The following is a 19471-nucleotide window of genomic DNA, read 5'->3' on the forward strand; positions in this document are numbered from 1 at the left end:
CCAACGTTTCCTTTTTTTTAATTATTTCAAATCTCCCAAATTTCACCTACTTCCATTGTCACTGTCTCCTGTGACCATATTCCAAATTTTCTAATTGAGAATGTGGAATGGAAATTCACACAGATCTTTAGTAGTTTGTTTATTGTATTAATAATATCAGAAACATCAAAAAAGTCCTCCAAAAAGTAATGCAGTTATGAGATTTACTGTACTGCAACTCCAAAGAAAATCTGATGGACCTATTAAAACTCTAACACTTTGAATTGTGTTGAGAGAAATCTTCCATCTAATTGATCAAGCTACAACATAAAATTACCTTGGGGTCCTTCTGCACCCAAAGAGAGATGTTGTTCTTGGGACAATGTGGTCCATGTTCTCCTTCAGTGCTCCAAAAAGAACATCACATGAGGAATTAAATTTGCATCAGGGATACAAGGGTTACACATACCTGGAAGTGTCCAAACATATTTTCAAAGTGATGCAAACCATTCCAAAAATGATTATTAATCTGTTTCACTACAGAAAAATAAATTAGTTTTCAGATGCACATAAAATGAGACAGTATTGTGCAGTTGTATTTCTAGGTAAATAACTTGCACTTGTATTTGAGTTCTTTTGAAATAAATGCTTTAGATTGTTTTGAAAAATTAACTTTGAATGAAAGCTTAAGAGGATTTTCTGCCTGTGTGAAACATTCCCCTTCTTTGCATGGGGTTTCTATGACAACATCAACCATTTATTTTGCATCATTTGTCAAAGCCTAATGTAGTAAAGCATGTACATAGACCATAACGTAATGTTGATTTTGAAATGTTCACTGGCAGATAGATTTTTCCCAAAGCCCCAATTATTGCAGCAGTAAAAATATTGGGTTAAAATTCACTTCAATTTCATAAGATTTTCAAATTCTTAATAACTTATCATATTCAAATTAAATGCTGTGAAATGTTTTTTGATATTTGCAGACAGCAATGGATATAATATTTTGTCTAGAGCAAGACATTTCATGCAGTCAGCTGAAATGCAATTCTGTTCAGACCAAATCAGTAGGTATTGCCAGTGAAGGAAAAAAATAAATTATCTTACTTGTATATTTGCTTTTAGTTGCTGCTACTTGCTTTTGAACATATGTGTTTTATTTGTTACAGGGTGTATTACTGATTTGTAAAGCATGTGTCTCACAATATTTGTGAGATTACAATCAGCCACCTTTATCAATAGAGAAATCTTTCTCAGCTAAGGAATATCCAGAATTCTGGGTCTCTCAATACCATGGGGATTTTCAACAGATTTCACTAACTGCCAGATGCAACTTCAGCAACTGTACAACATAGACCGGTTAATCTGAAAATATGTTTAGTTTCATTGGATTTTGTTTTTTTTGAGAAACGCTAAAATAGACAAAATTAGATACAAAACAATTTATGGCTTAAGTACTTTGATGAGTTTTCAGTAGCAGCAGTCACACACCAAGATAGTAATATATGATCAAACAAATAATAGCAAAGGCCTTTTAATTTATCTTATTTCATCCATGTAGAATATGATTCCTCTGTTTGGACATTTCCTAAACGATGCCAAGTTTTTAATAAGCTAAATATCCATTCTATGTTCCTGATCTGTCATTGCTTAAAGATTGTCCAGAAATTAGCAAAGTCCGTCTTTCCTGTGCTCAGAGTTTAACACAGTAGAGATCTTGGTTTATATTTGCAATACTGATTACTACCATATTTTTATTTGTAGCCTCTCCCTGTGTTGAATGAAGAACACTTCTACTGTCATTGTTCATTCCTTAATACCAGAAAGTCATCCATGCGCTTTTCTCTGCATTGCTTCCAAGTGTTGATCTCACTACGTCTGACACTAAGATCAAATTTGGGCATATTTCTAAATGATAAGCTTGCTGTTGAGTTTTAACACAACTTACTCCAAATAATACTTTTTTTATTAATCTAACATGTTTCCCCGAGCTTTATTGTTTTTTCTTTTGTTCTCTAAGACTTGTAAGCATCTCTATATTAACAGTATTTAATGCCGAGTCCAGCACACACTTTTGGCTTCACACTCAGTTATTTCAGTTTCATTCATGGAACGTGTGCAGTCCTCAAAGTAATCAAGATGCCTGAAACTTTTCATCCAAGTGGTTTGTTCCAAGACGTTCCTGCTGGTTACAATGCTCGTATTGTATCTGTGTCATTCAGATATGCTGGAGGTGCAGGCATGTGGCACCAGCTAAATATATAGTTGTTATCCCTTGGCTCCTGACCAATATACTAACTGCAATCCACATGTGGCCTTTTCAGAAGTCAGATATAACTTATATTTTGGTTTGTAAATGAAGAAGAATGCTATCATTGAACATCTATGTCTATTAGTCATCTGCATGGCGTATGCATACACATTTAGTTTTTTTGTGTGTTGGGTGATAAAATGGTAGGAAAAGAAGCAGAATATTCACTTCTGCTTCTTGGGTTTCTGCTGAAGTGAGTAACAATTGACCTGAGTAATGTAATTACACCAACAACATTGATCATAGTCTTCTTGGTTCTCTCGGCTTGTCAGGATTTATTCAAGTAGGTTCCCTTGCTTCCCGCCTTCTAACAGGCCCACCCACTGCTTGACTTGGTTGGCAGTGGTGGTGCTATCATTAGTCCTCATTTTCCAACTTTTCGTTCACCCAACAACAACATCCATGGAAAAGGGCAAAATATCAGAAAAGAAATTGAAAGCATGGAACTGCCATGAACGTGCAATGTTGACAGAAACATATACTGTACATCTCATTCTGTATTGAATTAACATAGACAAATTCAAAATTCCACAGGCAAAGTATAAGTGATTACATTTGACATTAAGGTAGAATTTAACTAATTGTGCTGTCAAGGAGCCCTCGTAAAACGAAACTCAATGGGAATCAGCAAGGATATGTTCTACCAACAGGAGCCACACTAAACATAAAAGATGTACGGTAGTGGCAATCCAATTATCTGAGTATCAGGATTTTCTGAAGGGAGTGGCCCAGGCTCATCTATATTCAGTCAGGACCTACCCTACCACATAAAATTATAGGTGGGAATATTCATTCCAGTGTGGAGATCCAGACACCATTCCTCTCAGTAAATGAATATGATTCAGACAATGTTCAGGTTTGGGCTGGTAAGTGATCAGTACCATTTACATCACACAAGTAGCAGCTAAGGACCATTTCCAACAGGAAGGAATTTAACCACAACTTCATGATATTCAATGGCATCATTAATCCTATTTAGCATTACAGGAGGTTAGATAAAGCAAGTTATGCAAACAGCAAAGCTACAAGAGAAGGTTCAGAGGCTAGATATTTGACAATGGGTGACCACACCTAACTGCCCAAAAATTTTCCACCTCTTCTAAAGCAGAAGTCAAGATGTAATAGAATATTCTAAGACTTCACACACATCTGAATTAGTGCAGCTCCAGCAATGCAGATGGTTGACAAAATTCACTTGACAAACTCAACCACCTGAAATATTGACCTTATCCACCATCAGAGCATCGTGGTGGCAGCAGTGTATAACATCAACATAAGACTCTGCAGCAATTAGCAAATGCAACTTTGACAGCACCTCCTGAATCTAAAAGCACAAAAGCAAGAGGAAAAAGCACCATCTCAAGGTTCCCCTCTGTGATACACACCATTCCATATTGAAAATATATCATCATTCTTCATCATTGCTGAGCCAAAATCCTGGAATTACTTATATGGCACTGCTGTGAAAGTACCTTAGGTATGGATTGTGCTAGCTAAAGCAGCTCACCACTACCTTCTCAATGGTAGTTAGGGACGAGCAATAAATGCAGGCCATGTTAGTGATGCACGGAAGTTTCAAGCCTGAATGTTGTTGTTTGAGTTGCACACATCCAGGAAAGTAAATATTATTGGACACCTGACTGTTGCCACATCATTTGTTAAGGGAATCAGGAACTGAGTCATTTATGAGAAAATGCAGTCATTGACCTACATATAGCCATGTTATTTAATAGCTAATTCTGTTAAGTTTCTGGTCAATGTTAGCTCCAAGAATGCTGACGGTGAGGAAGCTGGTGATGCTCACTCTATGGCACAAATGTTGCTGGCTAATTATTGTCCAGCTTTTGCTGCTTGTGAGAATGGACACTTTTATTATCTGAGGAGAGACAAATGGAATTGCACATTGTGCAGTCATCGAGGAACATTCCTTGCCTTTATAATGGACAGGAGGCCACTGGTGAAGTAGCTAAAATAGAGGACCAAAGATGCTGCTCTGAAGTCATGTCCCAGAGCTGAGAACATGAAAAAAAACATTAAAAATCAGATTATCTGACAATTATCTAGTTGCTATTTATGGCACCTTGTTATGCTCAATTTAGCTGCCACTTCACCTAAATGACTCATTTCTAAGTGCCTCATCAGCTACAAATCACTTTGGAACATCCTGAGGTCATGAAAAAAAAACTCATAAATAAAAGTTGGTCCGATATTTCATTCTTTTCTTATTACAGAATATCTGGAAAGATTGAATTGTAAGTTATTAATGAGGGCCTCAGCAACATCTAAACAGTTTTAGCTAAATGGATAGTGGAAAGTATACCCACTTCATTGACAAACAAGTAAGGTCACCTGTGAGGCTTATTACCATCAGACCCATGATCCTTAAAGTTTGTGTCTGCAATAGTGAATGGATTAAGTGGGATAGAAAGGTGGTTATCAAAATTACCCACCCACCCCCACTAACACCTTTGCCATAGTGAGGAGCTAGGTTAGTAGGAGAGTAAAATGAGGAATGGAGTTGCTGTTTGTAAGCAGGTAGTTATGGATACCTTGAAAAAAATAATCTGAAAGGATGAAAATGCTACATTTAGGACACATGTCAAGAGGTACTTTTTATTTGCAGAGACAAAACAGTGTGTGAAGAAGGATTCTTGTGGACAGCACAATGCACACAATCAAAAAATGGTCAGATGATGCAATACAATGATTGTAGGTTTGTCACACTGGAAGAATGAGTTCAAATGAACCTTCTTTGCAATGTCTCAGTACAGTCAAGCAAGGAAATCACAAGCCTATTTGTCAGCTGTTCCACACCTAGGATATCTCATCATCATGGATGTACCTTGGAATGCAGAGTTCAGATGTCAGTGCATCAAGCCTTCTGCTCTGTCACAGAACTCACCAGCGACACCAAAAGCAGAGCACTGATTTGCTGGAAAGAGTGTCTGAATACACTTTGCACTTGGCCCCTCAACTTGGCAGCAATAAGTTTAATTTTAATTACTTTTGTTTAATTTAAATCTATTTGATTAATTTTTAAATGTATCTGGCAATCAGGGATTTAAAGGTTCAAAAACCTTTCACAATAGCAAGCTTTAAAAGGCAAACCAAAACATTTCCGGGGTGGAGCCTCGGTAGTACACCGACTCTAGCCAACACTTACAGCCCATTCTCCTTCACTGGACATCTTATGGATTGCAGAGTTATGAGATCCAGAAGAATCTGTGTGTCCTTTTGCATGATTTCCAAAAGGCTGAAATGCAGAAACAGCCAGTAATTAAGGAAGTTAACAGAATGTTACTGTTTATTGCTGGGAAATTTGGATATAAAGGTAGGGATATTGTGTTTCAGTTAAATGGGGTAATGGTGAGATGGATCTGGAGTACAATGTCGGTCTCCTTATTTAAGGAAGGATGTTAATACGTGGAAAGGAATTCACAGGAAATGTTCTGAATTGATAACCAGGAATAGGCAGGTTGGCTTATGAGAAAGATTGAACAGGCTAGACATGTATCTGCTGAAGTTTGGAAGGGTGAAAGGGGACTTGTTTGAAACAAATGAGATCCTGAAGGGTCTTGACACAGTAGAAGTGGAAAGGCCTTTACCTCTTGTGGGAAAATCTGGAACAAGAACGGTCACTGTTTAAAAAATATGACATTATCCATTTAAGGCAAAGGTGAGGCATTTTATTTACTCTCAGGTGGTCATGAATCAAAGGTATACACAACTAAAGGATAATTCCAGAGGAGTAGAAAGTAACAATTGAGAATTCAGTCATATTTTCGGGCTGCACTGATCCCCAGCATCCTTAAAAAAAAATTAAACATTATAATTCTGATTAAATACATCTTTAGTTTGTTGGATCTCTGTTAAAGATGATTATTGTTGTAACTTTCAATGCACCACAGCTACACACAATTTAAATCCAAGCTCTGTATTCCATGGGAGAGCAACCTCCAGAGAGTTTGAAGAAATGCATGAATAAAAGCATCCGAGCAGTAACAGAAATAAGGCAGGTGGTTTTAAATTATGGGTAAACACATGACAGAATACATGGAGAGGAGAAGTGGGAAACTGCTGGGATATTTATCTCTCATAATTAGAAGATGATTGTTATTTTTCTCTAGGCATGCTAGAATTCACATAAATTGTAACTGGGCAACATCTTTGTCCATTGGTAACTGTAAGCATTTGAAGCTTACAAGAAAAGCTGATAAAAGCAAGTTACCAAAGAATAGTTGATCCAGCCATGATGTGAACAATGATATTAATCATACATTCAGATATAACCATGTAATATCATGGTAATCATCACCTTCCCTATGTTTACTGATACTAATTAATTTATTCTGCTTCTTATACATTCAAGTTTATTTGGTGTGACTGGCAACATTATTTCTCTGATCAGCATAAAGTTTTCAAGAATCTATTTATCATAGTTTTACAATCTTGCTTGAGATACAGGAATATACTTTTTCCCATTTTACATTTTAGGAATCCAACCTCTTTGTTACCTTGTGGTAAAATATGCTACAAAATTTACATTACTCCAATAGACAGTTTAATTTTCAGAATGACATTAGGCTGATTGCCTTAGAAATTGCTTCGTTACCTTTTAGTGACATTTCAACAGCTTTGTAGGTCACCCCAAAGCAATTGGTGAAGATGCCAGAAAGGTCAAGATCTTCAGTTGCAAGGTTCACAGAGCAGCATTGTTGGTTTGTCCTGTGGAACCGCATGCTGGATCAGTTTCAGCACAGAATCCTCGATTGATTTGGCACAAGTTTTCACAGCTTCCGGCATTTAGTCTCACATCTGCGACCTTTGCAGCTAGTTTGTAAAGGAACATTCAGGCAGTAACCTTCCAAAATGGATCTATAATTATGGAAGGAGGGTGGGAGATTACTTCCTTGGGATCAGAAGAACATAAATAAGTTGTTGAACTATGCAAAGGGCAACAAGGCAGGAGACTGGCAGGGAAGTGTCTCTCCACACTAACTTCCTACTAAGCCTGCCAAAGGTCACCAGAAGCTGCCCCTACCCCTCCCACAATTGCATCCAGAAGTTAATGAATTTTTGACATGTGTAATGTGATAATTTTGGCAAATAACCACCCTGTCTAATAATATCATTTTCCAATTGTGGAGTTTCATAACTCCAATCAAGTGTATGTGCACATGCAAATGTTTTTTGTGTGCAATTTAAAGTTCACGTATGACATGGGCTACTTGCACTGAAGCAGTCCTTACACTAGTGCCTGCCTGATCTGCCACCTCACCCATTCCATTGAAGCTCAACCCAATCTATATCATGCACCCACCTATCCCTTCAAGTCCAGAACCCCATTCCACAGTGTTGCTCCATCTCTGAAGCTTTCAAGTTCTTCTCCCCAATTCTGGTCCTGATCCTCCTACCTTCACTGTTCCCCTGGTCCCTCTCTACCTCCAGTGATCTGTTTCCTACTGATCTCTTCTGCTAGCCAGCAGAGGTAAGCTTCAGTGAGTGTTTACAAGTTGAAGGCCTATTCTATTGTATATATTGCCTTGGACCTCGTGTGCAATTGAATTTGGATACTAGGAGTCTTTTCACAAAACTGGCATGGATACCTTGCCCATAGCTGCATTAACATACGGGTTTTCCTCGGGTTACGGCAGGGTTCTGTTCCTGTCAACTGTTCATAAACTGAACAGTTTGCAAGTTGGAAATGTGGACGCAAACAGAGTTCTAATACAGCAGAAGATGCCTGGACCATGACAACAGCTGGTAAATCCATACCATCTGTTTCTCAGACATTCGTTTTGTGGAATACTTTCTCAGCCTGTGTTCTAAGTGAGATCTCCTCAATTCTGATTGGCCTAAGAGTTTTTGCAGCTTTTAGATCCTGGTCACAGGTGCCCTGCAGATGGTGCCATGCTGCACTAAACTGCAAGTTAAAGCAGGGCTTCATCAAATACTCAGGAAAGCTTGCTGGTTTCCGACAACTCAGTGAATGTTGCACAGACCCTCTGCTGCTGATTACATAACCTGCACTAATATAGAAATCAATATGTTGATTTTCTGTGCTGTTCATTAGCTTTGTTGGTTATAAATTCAAGTCCACCATTGATGTATTCTCAGGTTCAATGGTATTGGTCAATCCTGCAAATCCAAGGTTTAGAGTAGCCAACTCTCTTGCCTCTGTGTATTCACGCATGATTATGGGATCCAGGAGAGAGGTAACAGAATCCTACCATGACTTGAAAAATATCTTTTGCATGTGGTTTCTCCTTGATCTTCTGATAGCAATCTGAGTTAATATTGGAAAGCACGAAAGTCTAGATTAAATTGTTTTATTCCACAGTAAGTTAAAATGTGCAGAAGTACATTAAATTGATATGAATTTTGTTTGTGTAATGATATAAATAATGCACAAATACTACTTGTCCAGCTCATTTCAGGAATTAAAAAAAAACTTGAGAACTGTAAGAGTCCTATTCTGGATTCCATATGCTTTTATGAATCTTAGGTTAAATAATCACTTTTTACTTAATGAAGTCCAGTTTCTCTATCACAGATGGAATGCTGAAGAAGGCAAATGGCACGCTTGCTTTCATAGGTTGGGGCAAAGAATATAAAAATTGGGAGGTTATGATGTCACTTTACAGAATACTGGTTAGACCACATTTGGAATATTGTGTGCAGTTTGGTCAACACACAATAGGAAGGAAATGGTTGCACTGGAGAGACTGTAGATGAGATCTACCAGGATGTTGCCTGGATTGCAGGACTTTAGTTATGGAGAGAGACAGGATTGGCTGAGCTTGTTTCCCTGATGGCATTATTTAAAATTATGAGATGTTTCTGTGCTCTGTGGCTCTCTGACTCTGCTCAAATAATCCATTTTGCTTGCAAATCAATTCTGAGAATAGTTTTTAACCCTGGCCTTTAAATGAACAATGGACATTTTCAAATATCATAATTTTCTTCTATTCACAGGAAGGACAACTTTTACTGTTATGTGTACCCAAAAATAGCAACAGCCCTTTGTTACCTTACTCAAGTGGCCCAGACCACAAGTGCAATAAAAAATTATCTTGTGATTTAACCATGAAAGCCATCACATTTGTTCTAACCTAACCATCACAGTCATGCACTTTTCCTATAGGTATCACTAAATAGTGATGAGGAGTAAACATAACGATATTTCCCCACTGTATTTGCTCAAACATGGGACATTGAGGTCAATTTTACAACTCAGTTTTAAAACAGCCATGCATACAGCATCTTAAATGCAGCAAAATATTTCAGATCCCTTCCCCAATATTATTAAAGGAAAAGAATTGTACTGTTCTACGTAAAATATCAGTACTAAGCTAAAAACCTGTCCGAATAGATAATTTTCAAGGGTAGAAGAGAGATTGAGGCAAAAAGATTCAAGGAGGGAATGTCTTGTGTTTTTGGCCTCAGCAGCTGGATGCCTGGACCAAGTATGGAGTGATTAAATTCAGAGAATTAGTGGAATGTGGATATCTCAGAAGGTTAGAAGGTGAAGGAGATTACAGAGTCAAGGAGAGGTGACACCATTAATGGATTGAAAAGGAGGACTAGTGTGAAGCATGAACCAGAGATCAAAATGTTCTTTTCCTCTGAGGCAACAATACATATTGTTAAAATTTGTTTCTACAAAGCAAATGTAATTTTTCTTTAACCAAAGTGAGCTCCTGCAGATTTCCTGGACTTTTCATGTGGGTTTGCTTTTCCTTTTCAGATCTTACTCTCTCCTATTTCTTACCGAGACTTGCATGGAACAAATTGTTCTCTGACAAATTGGTATGTTACCATGACCATCTGTGGAGTAACCTATGATGATTTAATTTTGAATGGTTCTCATTGCTTCTCAAAGTCTACTGTGATTTTTTAGAAGTTTGCTATAATGAGAGGGGCAACTTTAACTTCCCAGCTGGAGACATGGCTGCTGGCATTGTGCATCCTCAGTGCAGGCTTCAGCTTTAACTTTGTTCTCAGCCTCCTGGAAGGATATTCACCAGAAAACAAGAGAATTATCAGATAAATACATGGAGCACTGATGATACATTTGAGGTCCAATTTAATCAGTGGCCTGAGTAAAAAAAAAAGCTATTTTAGCTCTCCACCAGCTGAAGTGAGCAGAACAAACCTAAGGATAGATGAATCCCAAGCATATCAGCTTTTATTTCCCTCTGGGTCCCTCAAATAAATTCAGACCTTCCTGAACCCCCAACATTACATCTTGCCAGAGGGGTTTATACCCTGAGGTTGCACCCCTCTCATATTGCCCTATGATGTACAGAAATGGGCCACTGCTTAAAACTCCCAAGACTGACATAATGTTGTTGAGGTCTGGATTATTCTCTCTGCTCAGTGGTAGTTCAACCAGTTCTTGTAATTGAATTGAAGCTAATCTTATTGTGCTACCAAAGCTCAACTTCCTTTTCCTCAAAGACAGATAGGAACTTACCGAAGAAAGATGCTTGTTTTCCTTATCATAAAAATAACATGTGCAAAAGAACATGAGGGTCTTTCAAGGCATTAAGCTCACCCAATTAATTACCATTATTCTCCTCCCAACTGAATATTTCTTCAATATTTTAACCAAACACTTATTTTTGTAATCCCGTTGTGTCCTGTAGTAATTTTGTCGTAATTATGTCCTGAAGTTTTTTTAATGTGAATTTGGAGGGTTAACTATATGCATTTACAGATTCATTGAACAGAAACTTCACTGTCTTCTTCCTCATTAAATGTAGACAGCATTAATATCTGACAAAGAAAGGGTAAAACAAAGTTACAGCTCCAGCATTCAACAAAGAAAACAAGAGAAAACAAGTTTATCAAAGCTCCTGGTAACATCCTGGTTAAATTCTTCTGCACCTTCTGAAAGCCTCGACATCCTTCCTGTAATCCAGTGACAAGAACAACATACAGTACTCCAAATGTGGCTGAATCAAAGTTTTATACAACTGCAACATGACTTCCCGATTTTTATACTGAACATCATGACCTTTAAAGACAAGGTTTGCGGAATGCCTTTATCACCCTATATACTTGTGTTGCTTTCAGAGAGCTATGAATTTACACCCCAAGATCCCTCTATACATAATTTCTCCTAAGGGTCCTATCATTTACCATGAAATTTCCTCTTGCATTTAACCTCTCAAAGTGTAACACCTCACACTTATCTGGATTGTACTCCATCTGCCATTTCTCTGCTCACATTCCAACTGGTCTATATCCTGCTGAATCCTTTGACGACCTTCCTCACGATTCACAACTCCACCAATTTTTGTGTCAGCCCACCTACATTTTGCCCAAACACACACACACACACACACACACACACACACACACACACACACACACACACACACACACACACACACACACACACACACACACACAGGTCCCATCACTGTTCCTTGTGGAACACTACTACCCTCTGTCTCCTATGGCCAAACCAAATTTGAATCCAGTCCACCAAGTCTCCATCGTTCCCATGTGCCTTAATCTCTGGATCAGTGTACCACAAGGGACCTTGTTGAAAGCTTTACTGAAGTCCATGTCTACAACATCACTCGCCCCTGCCCTCATCAATCATCTTCGTCACCTCCTCAAAAGACTTAGTTTAGTTTGTAAGGCATGACCTCCCCTGCACAAAGCCATGCTGACTATCCCTAATAAGTCTATATTTTTTCAAGATGCAAGTAGATTCTATCCCTAAGAGTCTTCTCCAATAATTTCCCTACCACTGATGTAAGGTTCTCTAGCCTACAATTTCCTGGTTTATCTCTTTTGCCCTTCTTAAACAGAAGAATAACATTGGCTGTTCTCCAGTCCTCTGGGACCCAATCTGTGACTAAAGAGGATACAAAGATCTCTGTCAAGAGCCCAGCAATCTCCCTTCTTGCCTCTCCCAATAACCTGAAATAGATTAGGCCCTAGGGACTTGTCCATCTTACTGTTCTTAAAGAGCCCCAACATGTCCTCCTCCTTGATATCAACATGCCCTAGAATATCATGGCATGTTGATATCAAGGGTATTAAATGTCACTGAATTTGCACAACAGCATTGATTGCTGACCTTGAAGAAAGCTCTCAAAAAAGAACTAGCACTCTGTTGTGAAAACTTGTTCTTTTCTGGTGATTACTACAGTGAGGCATATGTTCCACAGGATCTCTTGCATCCATCATCTACAATGTATTTAAGCCAGTTGGTCAGCCAATCGCATTTTTAAAAAATCACAAAAAAGCAAAAGGCACAGTTTTAATTAACATATTAAACAGTATATAGGATGTGTGTTATAAAGATTGATGCATTGAATTATGGTTAAGGTAGAATCTAAAATATCATAAAGACACTTTAAAAATATACTACACAATTTAAATTCTTCATTTTGAAGTATTACTGCATAAACTACACTATGCATACATAGAATTATTTTTCTTAGAACCAGACAGTTGCTAATTCATAACTGTGGCTTTATGCATCTTTGAAAATTGATAAACCCGATGTAACAGAGCTTCAGATTTTAAGGGTTTTTTTAAAATAATATTTGTTCACAGAAACGACTTGTGTTGGAGTAAGCAACAAACAGTACAGGCTGAAAAATAAGGTGAAATCACTGTATGTTTGGTAATTCTGTGTTGAACTCAACGTGTGTGGAGATGACCAAGTCATAGTTCACTTCAAGGAGTGAAGGTGATGAATTCTAATTGTTTTGCTGACGAGACTGGTATTTCTGGGAGGATACAGTTAAATTACTGCTTGCAGCTCCTGGTGCGATCTGAAGAAAATCCAAAATATGACTAACCTTGTATTCTATGATCTTCATCCATAATTGCATGATTTCCCAAATATGAGATTTCCATGCATTATTATACTTTGGAACAATTCATTCCATGGGGAATTGGGCCTTCATCTTTCACTCATTGTTGTAGTCTTATATTTATTTTTGCTAAGCAGTTTTCCAGTTCTTTCTCAAAGGAATTAATGGATAGAATTAGCTGCCTAAGCTGGGAGTCTGTTCCACCTGATAAGAACTCTGTGGGGAAAATAATTTGTCTTAATCTCCAATTTTGCTTCTGCATTATTCATTTTCTGATGTGTTGCCTGTTCTGTGCTCACACCCCAAATTAAGTAATGTGCTTTAATTTATATTGTCCATGCCTTTCAGCATTTCAAAGACTTATTCAAGGGCTTCCTCAATCTTTTTTCGAACGAAATGCTCAATCAGAAATTTTGCAGTCCTAACTTAACACCCTAAGGCCCAGTATCAATAATATAATAGTTATTAAGGAGATATATTTTGTTGAAAATAATTGATTTGGATGAGTCATCCTCTCCTTTAAAAGACTTTGAAGTAATTCCCCATTAAGGAACGTCATTGAATCAGTTGACCAATGACTATTGTCTGAACTCTTTCAAAGATGCTTTCTGTTATGTGTCTTGTAGCTAAGTGTGCTATAACCAAAAACTGCAAGGGTAATGCATGGCTTTTCCTCTATTAGCTGACTCATTAACGTTAAAAAGTAGCTACTTTTTACAAAATGGATAGGAAAGATGTGCTCCCCCTGAGGACCTTAGAATGAATTTTAGCTCAAGCCTGCATGTTTGAGTTTCCACTGAATATACAATGACTGACACGCTATTGAGAAGACACAGCTGTAGGTATCCCTGGAGATTCTTGGGAATAAAAGTATCTGATAGTTACTTCTGAGAATGGTTCTCTTCCCCTGGGAGCCATTAGCATTGAGCAGCTGGTACTGGGATAGTGAATTGTAGTAGCAGATGATAGGCGCTGTAGTGCAGTTGGCATAGAGCTATATGAAAGTTTGTTTTCGGAAGTAAACAAAATGGTACAAATATCTTGGAGCCTTCACAGAAATCACTAGCCTCAATATTTCCCATGCTAGCTGGAATGAGCACTGATCTCTTCAGCACTTATAGCTCCAACTTCAGAGTTTTGTGAGGTTGTTTGTTTCCCCAACTTTTGTATCCTACATAAGGAGAGTGGGAAAAAGTTGCTGAGTGCTTCTGACACTAGAGAGTGTGGATGTGCATGGTTTCCACTGTCCATGTGCTGAGAGAACAATGAAGCAAGAGGCCATTGAGTTGGAGAGGAGTTGAATGGAAAGTAGAGGTGTATTGTGTGTGAAATGAGGCCATGAGAAATTGATAGTTATGCAGAAAGTGCCAAGTGAGATGTAAATGCTGTTATTGTCTGCTGTGAATTGAGCAAGGTAGAGTGGGAAATGTTGATATCCTAAAAGTTGGCAGTGAAGAGCTTCAATCACAAATCCACAATCTCATCGCCCATATCTGGGAAGAGGAGGATACACCTCAGAGATGCCCTTTATAGAGAACATTTAAAAGAAATATGGTCAGTATTTACTGTTGTAACTACAAACTGGTCTCCCTACTATATGCACAGAGAAGGTCATTGCCAGGGTCCTCCTTAACTGCCTACTCTCTGTAGCCAAGGAGGGGCTTCCTGAACCTCAGAGGTGGTCCTGGATACCTTGATGCACAGTGGAATGATCTCCACCATAGGACAACTCCAAGAAAAATGCAGGGTGCAGCATCAGCACCATATATGGCCTCCTTTGACCTTGTTAAAGTTCTTGATGCCATCAACTGGGAAAAAACATGAAACACCTTCCTCAAATTCAGCTGCCCACAGAAATTAATCTTCATCTTATATTTGCTCCACAATGACTTGCAAGCCATGATACTAATCAATCTCAATGAAAAATGGTGTCAAACAAGGCTGCCCCAAACACTTCTATTAATCTTTCTTGCATCTCGCATCCAACAAACTTCCCATGTGGAGCTAATTTTCAGAACTAATGGGAAATTGTTCAATCTATGGTGACTGCACTTCAGAACTAAGGTCACCTTTTGCTCCGTGCTCACGCTGCAGGATGCAGATGTGGCCTGCATTTGTGCGTTCTCAGAAGCTGAGCTCCAAGACATTGCCAACTCATTCACCAAAACATACAAGAGGATCGGCCTTGCGTGCAACAACGACAAGACCAAGGTCTTCCACTAACCTGCCCCACTGCACCACACTGCTCTTCAATAATAAAGGATCATGACAAGATCCTGGATAACATGGACCACTTCCCATATTTCAGGACTTCTCAACAAAAATGGACATCGATCATGAAATCCATCATCATCTGCACCGTCTTTGGTTGATAGAAGAAAAGGGTATTTAAAGATCAAGACATCAGACCTGGAGCAAACCCATGGTCAAACAGGCAGCAGCGATACCTTCCCAACAAATATTCTTCTGAGCCATGGAATACCTATGGCAGGCATCTCAAGGCACTGGAAAAATACCATAAATGCTGTATTAGTAAAATGCTCCAAATTCACTAGAAGGATGAGCGAACCAACATAACCATCTTAACCCAGGCCAACATCCCAAGAACTAAGGCGGCATTCTCCCAGCCAGCTGCCTTGAAAAAGCCATGCCATTCACATGTCCAAAGCCAGACATTTCAACATTTCGGGTCAAGACCCCTCATCTGGACTGAAGGTAGAGGGAAGACAGCCAGTGTAAAGAAGTGAGGGGAAAGAGTGGGGCCAGAGCTAGCAAGCGATAGGTGGATATGAGTGAGGTGGGGTGATTGGTAGATGGAGGGGGGGAGGAGAGAAACAGCAACAGAACTATTTCCACCCTTCCCTCTTCCATCTGCCAATTTTCTCTCATTGTCTAATAAGTAGGTGTTTGGGATCCTGTTGAGATTGTCTGATAAGAAACCATCCCACCTCATCCTGGTCACTTCCACCACGTCCTCTATGGAAGCTTTGCAGAACCTGTGGACTTGTTTCCAAAGCACATTGCTCTGCAGCAAAAATGTATTCAGGATCCAGAGGATAATGCTTTAAGAGAATAATGAGTTTTTTTTTCAGCAAGCCTCTGAATAATCGGCTGTAAATTGCATCTGGATGAGCTTCCTCTTGTGTCAGTGAATTGAGAGAGATACCAGCCATGAGAGTCATAAAAAGGCCAAGAAAATAAAATGCACTTTCTGTTTTCTGCAATAGCAGGTATTATTTCAAACCCAAAATGGATTTGTAGTGAGAATCATGGCTGTTTATTCAGGAAAGATATAAGGATATGCAGACATGGTAGTTTGGTCTTGAAACTGAACTAGTTCAGAATTCTTCAAGGAAAAATTTGACAAATACCTTGAAGAAAAATATTTATTGAATGGAACCTGCAATTTGAAATTGCTGTAGGCTAGATCAGGGCGGTAAAGGACTGGGTGCATCTGCCTCTCTGGTTTAATTCCCTCCACTGCTTGGTTTCCCCCTGCAAAGGGAGTTTAAAAACACATGAAATATCTTAGAAATTCAGAAATAGACTATTTTTTCATATTTCACAAGTATTGAAAATTGTATAATGTCACGGATGATTTCTTGAAACATGATGGTATGACTGGCTGCCTGACTAGGTATTGAGCAACACATCAGCGGCAGTCAAGAAAAGATGAAAGGGTATTTTTGCATGTACATTGAAAAATACAATTTCGTTTTTGATAACCGAGTGCACATACTTAAGAGAATTAATTAGGTGTCTTTAACCCATTATGGTTGCCATTTTAGTTTGAAAAACAATATTTTAACTGATACACGTGTTTGAATAAAATATAAATGTGCAATTTATAACCAGTATATAGCACAACAAAGATGGTGACTATAGTTCGAAAGTTGTAGTTATTCTCCCTCTGATTAATTTGCATTGGCACCATAAAAAGATGTTTTTATATGGAGTAATTAACTGAACACATCTAATTACTGTAATAAAATTATCTTACTAATTGTACAATTTTACAGAAGGTCATTTTGATATAGTGTTCTTCATTCTCCTGTGAGAAGTATTCTGCTGGGATTTTAGATATTGTATGAAGACATGGTTGCTGAATGTGTGTGACTTAACTGATGTAATTTTCATTGATTAATGAAGGCTTTACTAAAGGGTTACATGGTTTTTAATTACTTCATGTTGATTTTTATAATGGAATGTTGGAATTTTAATAGAATAAGAAGTGCAGAAAATATCTATTGAAAACAACTCCTTTGTAACTATTTTGCTTTTTGTTGTCCCTTTATAAAAACAGATGCAGATTTACCTTTCAAACCCTGACAGTGATGATGTGGATCTGGCATCCAGAAGAAATGGTGTTGCAGGAGCAATGGCTATATTCCTTCAGGTAAGATGAGTTGCATGGTTTTGCTGCAGTACCCTGCAGAGTAATATCTTGTCCACAGAACACTGGGCTATTTAAGCTCCTGTTTAAAATCAATTTATAGTGAAGAATATAATGTGATAAGAATTCTAAGTTTAAAAATTGCTAAAACTTGCTGTGTAATACAAACTGGAACAAAATCTGTAGCCTTTCTCAGAAGGGATTGAAATATGAAATGGGAACATTATAACCAGGTATAGGCAAGCCAACAGATCAGTTTGAATAATTGTAATCTGTTGATTGAGTCTCTTAAAGTTGGAGCCAGACTTTTACAATGCTCTGTCATGCATGTTTCCCCAGATTTAAAGTACACTGAATAAAAGCAATTTGCCTGTAACCCGGAGGCAGTGCAATGCAATTTCAAACCTGAACTACAGACCATAACACTGTCTTGCAAGCCTAACACCGATTCCTTAATGCATTTTCAGACCGGCGCTAGGCCAACAGTTTAGTTATCCTTGTGCCAAAGTTGCGGTACGACAGCAATATTTGATTCAATTTTCACTCATTCAGCTTTGGGGATGTTGTGAGGTTTATGATCATCAAGTTTTGCTGTAGTCCCAGAATAGCTGCAGCTCAATGTTGATATTTGTTTTCTTTTTCTTAAAAGCTTAGGTGAGTTCCTTTGTTAAATGCCTATTTTTTTTGTTTCTTTATCAGCACCTGACAGCAGCACAACATACACTTGGTACATGAAGCTCATTATTTCCAATCCATTAGCACTGTGCTACTTACCTTAGAGTGAATGGGTTTTACTGTAGTATTATTTCCAGTACTGCTGCACAAATGATTGCAATAAAACTACTTGGATATACAATTTTGAATCAGAGTCAAGAACCAACAGTTTAAATATCCCACTTTGAAAAGGATTTTGTTTGTTAAAACAGAATCAACAATGGAATTATTCACAGGATTGTTCAAAGCATAATTGTCTTCCCCTACATCTTTCTCCCTTTCCACCCCAATCTAGAAAGAATTTCTCAGCTTAGTTTATTCTCCCTGTTTTTCATCTATTTTCTCCCTTGTTTCTAACCATTTACCACTGAGGCATTGACCACTGTGACTCCTCTATTTCTTTGTGTCATCCTTGCTCTCCTTCTGGAATACCGATCTTTCATTTCTCTTGGTTTTTCTGCTCATCATTCAGAGGTATGACTCTCATATTCTCATCTTTCTTTAGAACATAGGAGGTCATTTGGCCAATTGAGTCTATGCTGGCTTTGCCTTTTTATTTCTTTCACACTTCTTTCCTGATTGGGATGTATGGGATATACCATCTTGATATTCCCCTCTCATTCTATTTTAATCTTTTGAATCTGCTTTGTTTCCTTATCATTGTATTGATTCCTTTAATAATTGCTTTTTTTTTTAAATTAGGTCTTCTCAATGGCATGTTTAATTCACTTTTTGACAATGTGAGTTTCATGTTAAGGGAAAATACAAATAAATTTCGTGATTTCACTGCAGTGGCCCTAGTCCATTCTGTCTTTCCCTCTCTCTGACTCTTCACTCCCAGGACTGTCTGTAATTTTGCTGGTATATTAGGAAAGCAGCAGAGTAAAGTTTTCTTCTCACCACGTGCCAGGCTGGATTGGCTGCCTATCACAGAATCCATCCAAGGTGCACGGTGTTTAAATTAATGGATTTAAGATGCCATCTCCATGTTGCCAAATTACCATTCAGACTGTAAAGATGGAAACCTGTCCCAGTCAGCCCAGCACACATTTACCATCCAACACTTTCCAAATGTTGCAGTTAAATACCTGTGGTGTTTTTCAAAAAAGTGCAAAGAAACAATTACAGACATTTTTGTGTATGTTCACTCTGCTGAAAAGATTTCCGAGGAGAGTGAAAATTGAAAACTGCATACTACATGAGAATTGTGTGCAGTTCTTGTCACCACACTAC

General features: G+C 38.2%; 1 protein-coding gene across 1 annotated transcript in view; it reads left to right on the forward strand.

Annotated features, from left to right (window-relative positions):
• Positions 1-19471, forward strand: part of LOC127571346 (receptor-type tyrosine-protein phosphatase gamma-like) — a 536499-nt gene that overhangs the window by 288707 nt on the left and 228321 nt on the right. Inside the window, 1 exon segment of the mRNA XM_052017635.1 lies at positions 17435-17527. Within this exon segment, the coding sequence (XP_051873595.1) occupies positions 17435-17527 (93 nt within the window).

This window comes from Pristis pectinata, chromosome 6 (genome assembly GCF_009764475.1).
Source record: "Pristis pectinata isolate sPriPec2 chromosome 6, sPriPec2.1.pri, whole genome shotgun sequence".
Classification (NCBI taxonomy): domain Eukaryota; kingdom Metazoa; phylum Chordata; class Chondrichthyes; order Rhinopristiformes; family Pristidae; genus Pristis; species Pristis pectinata.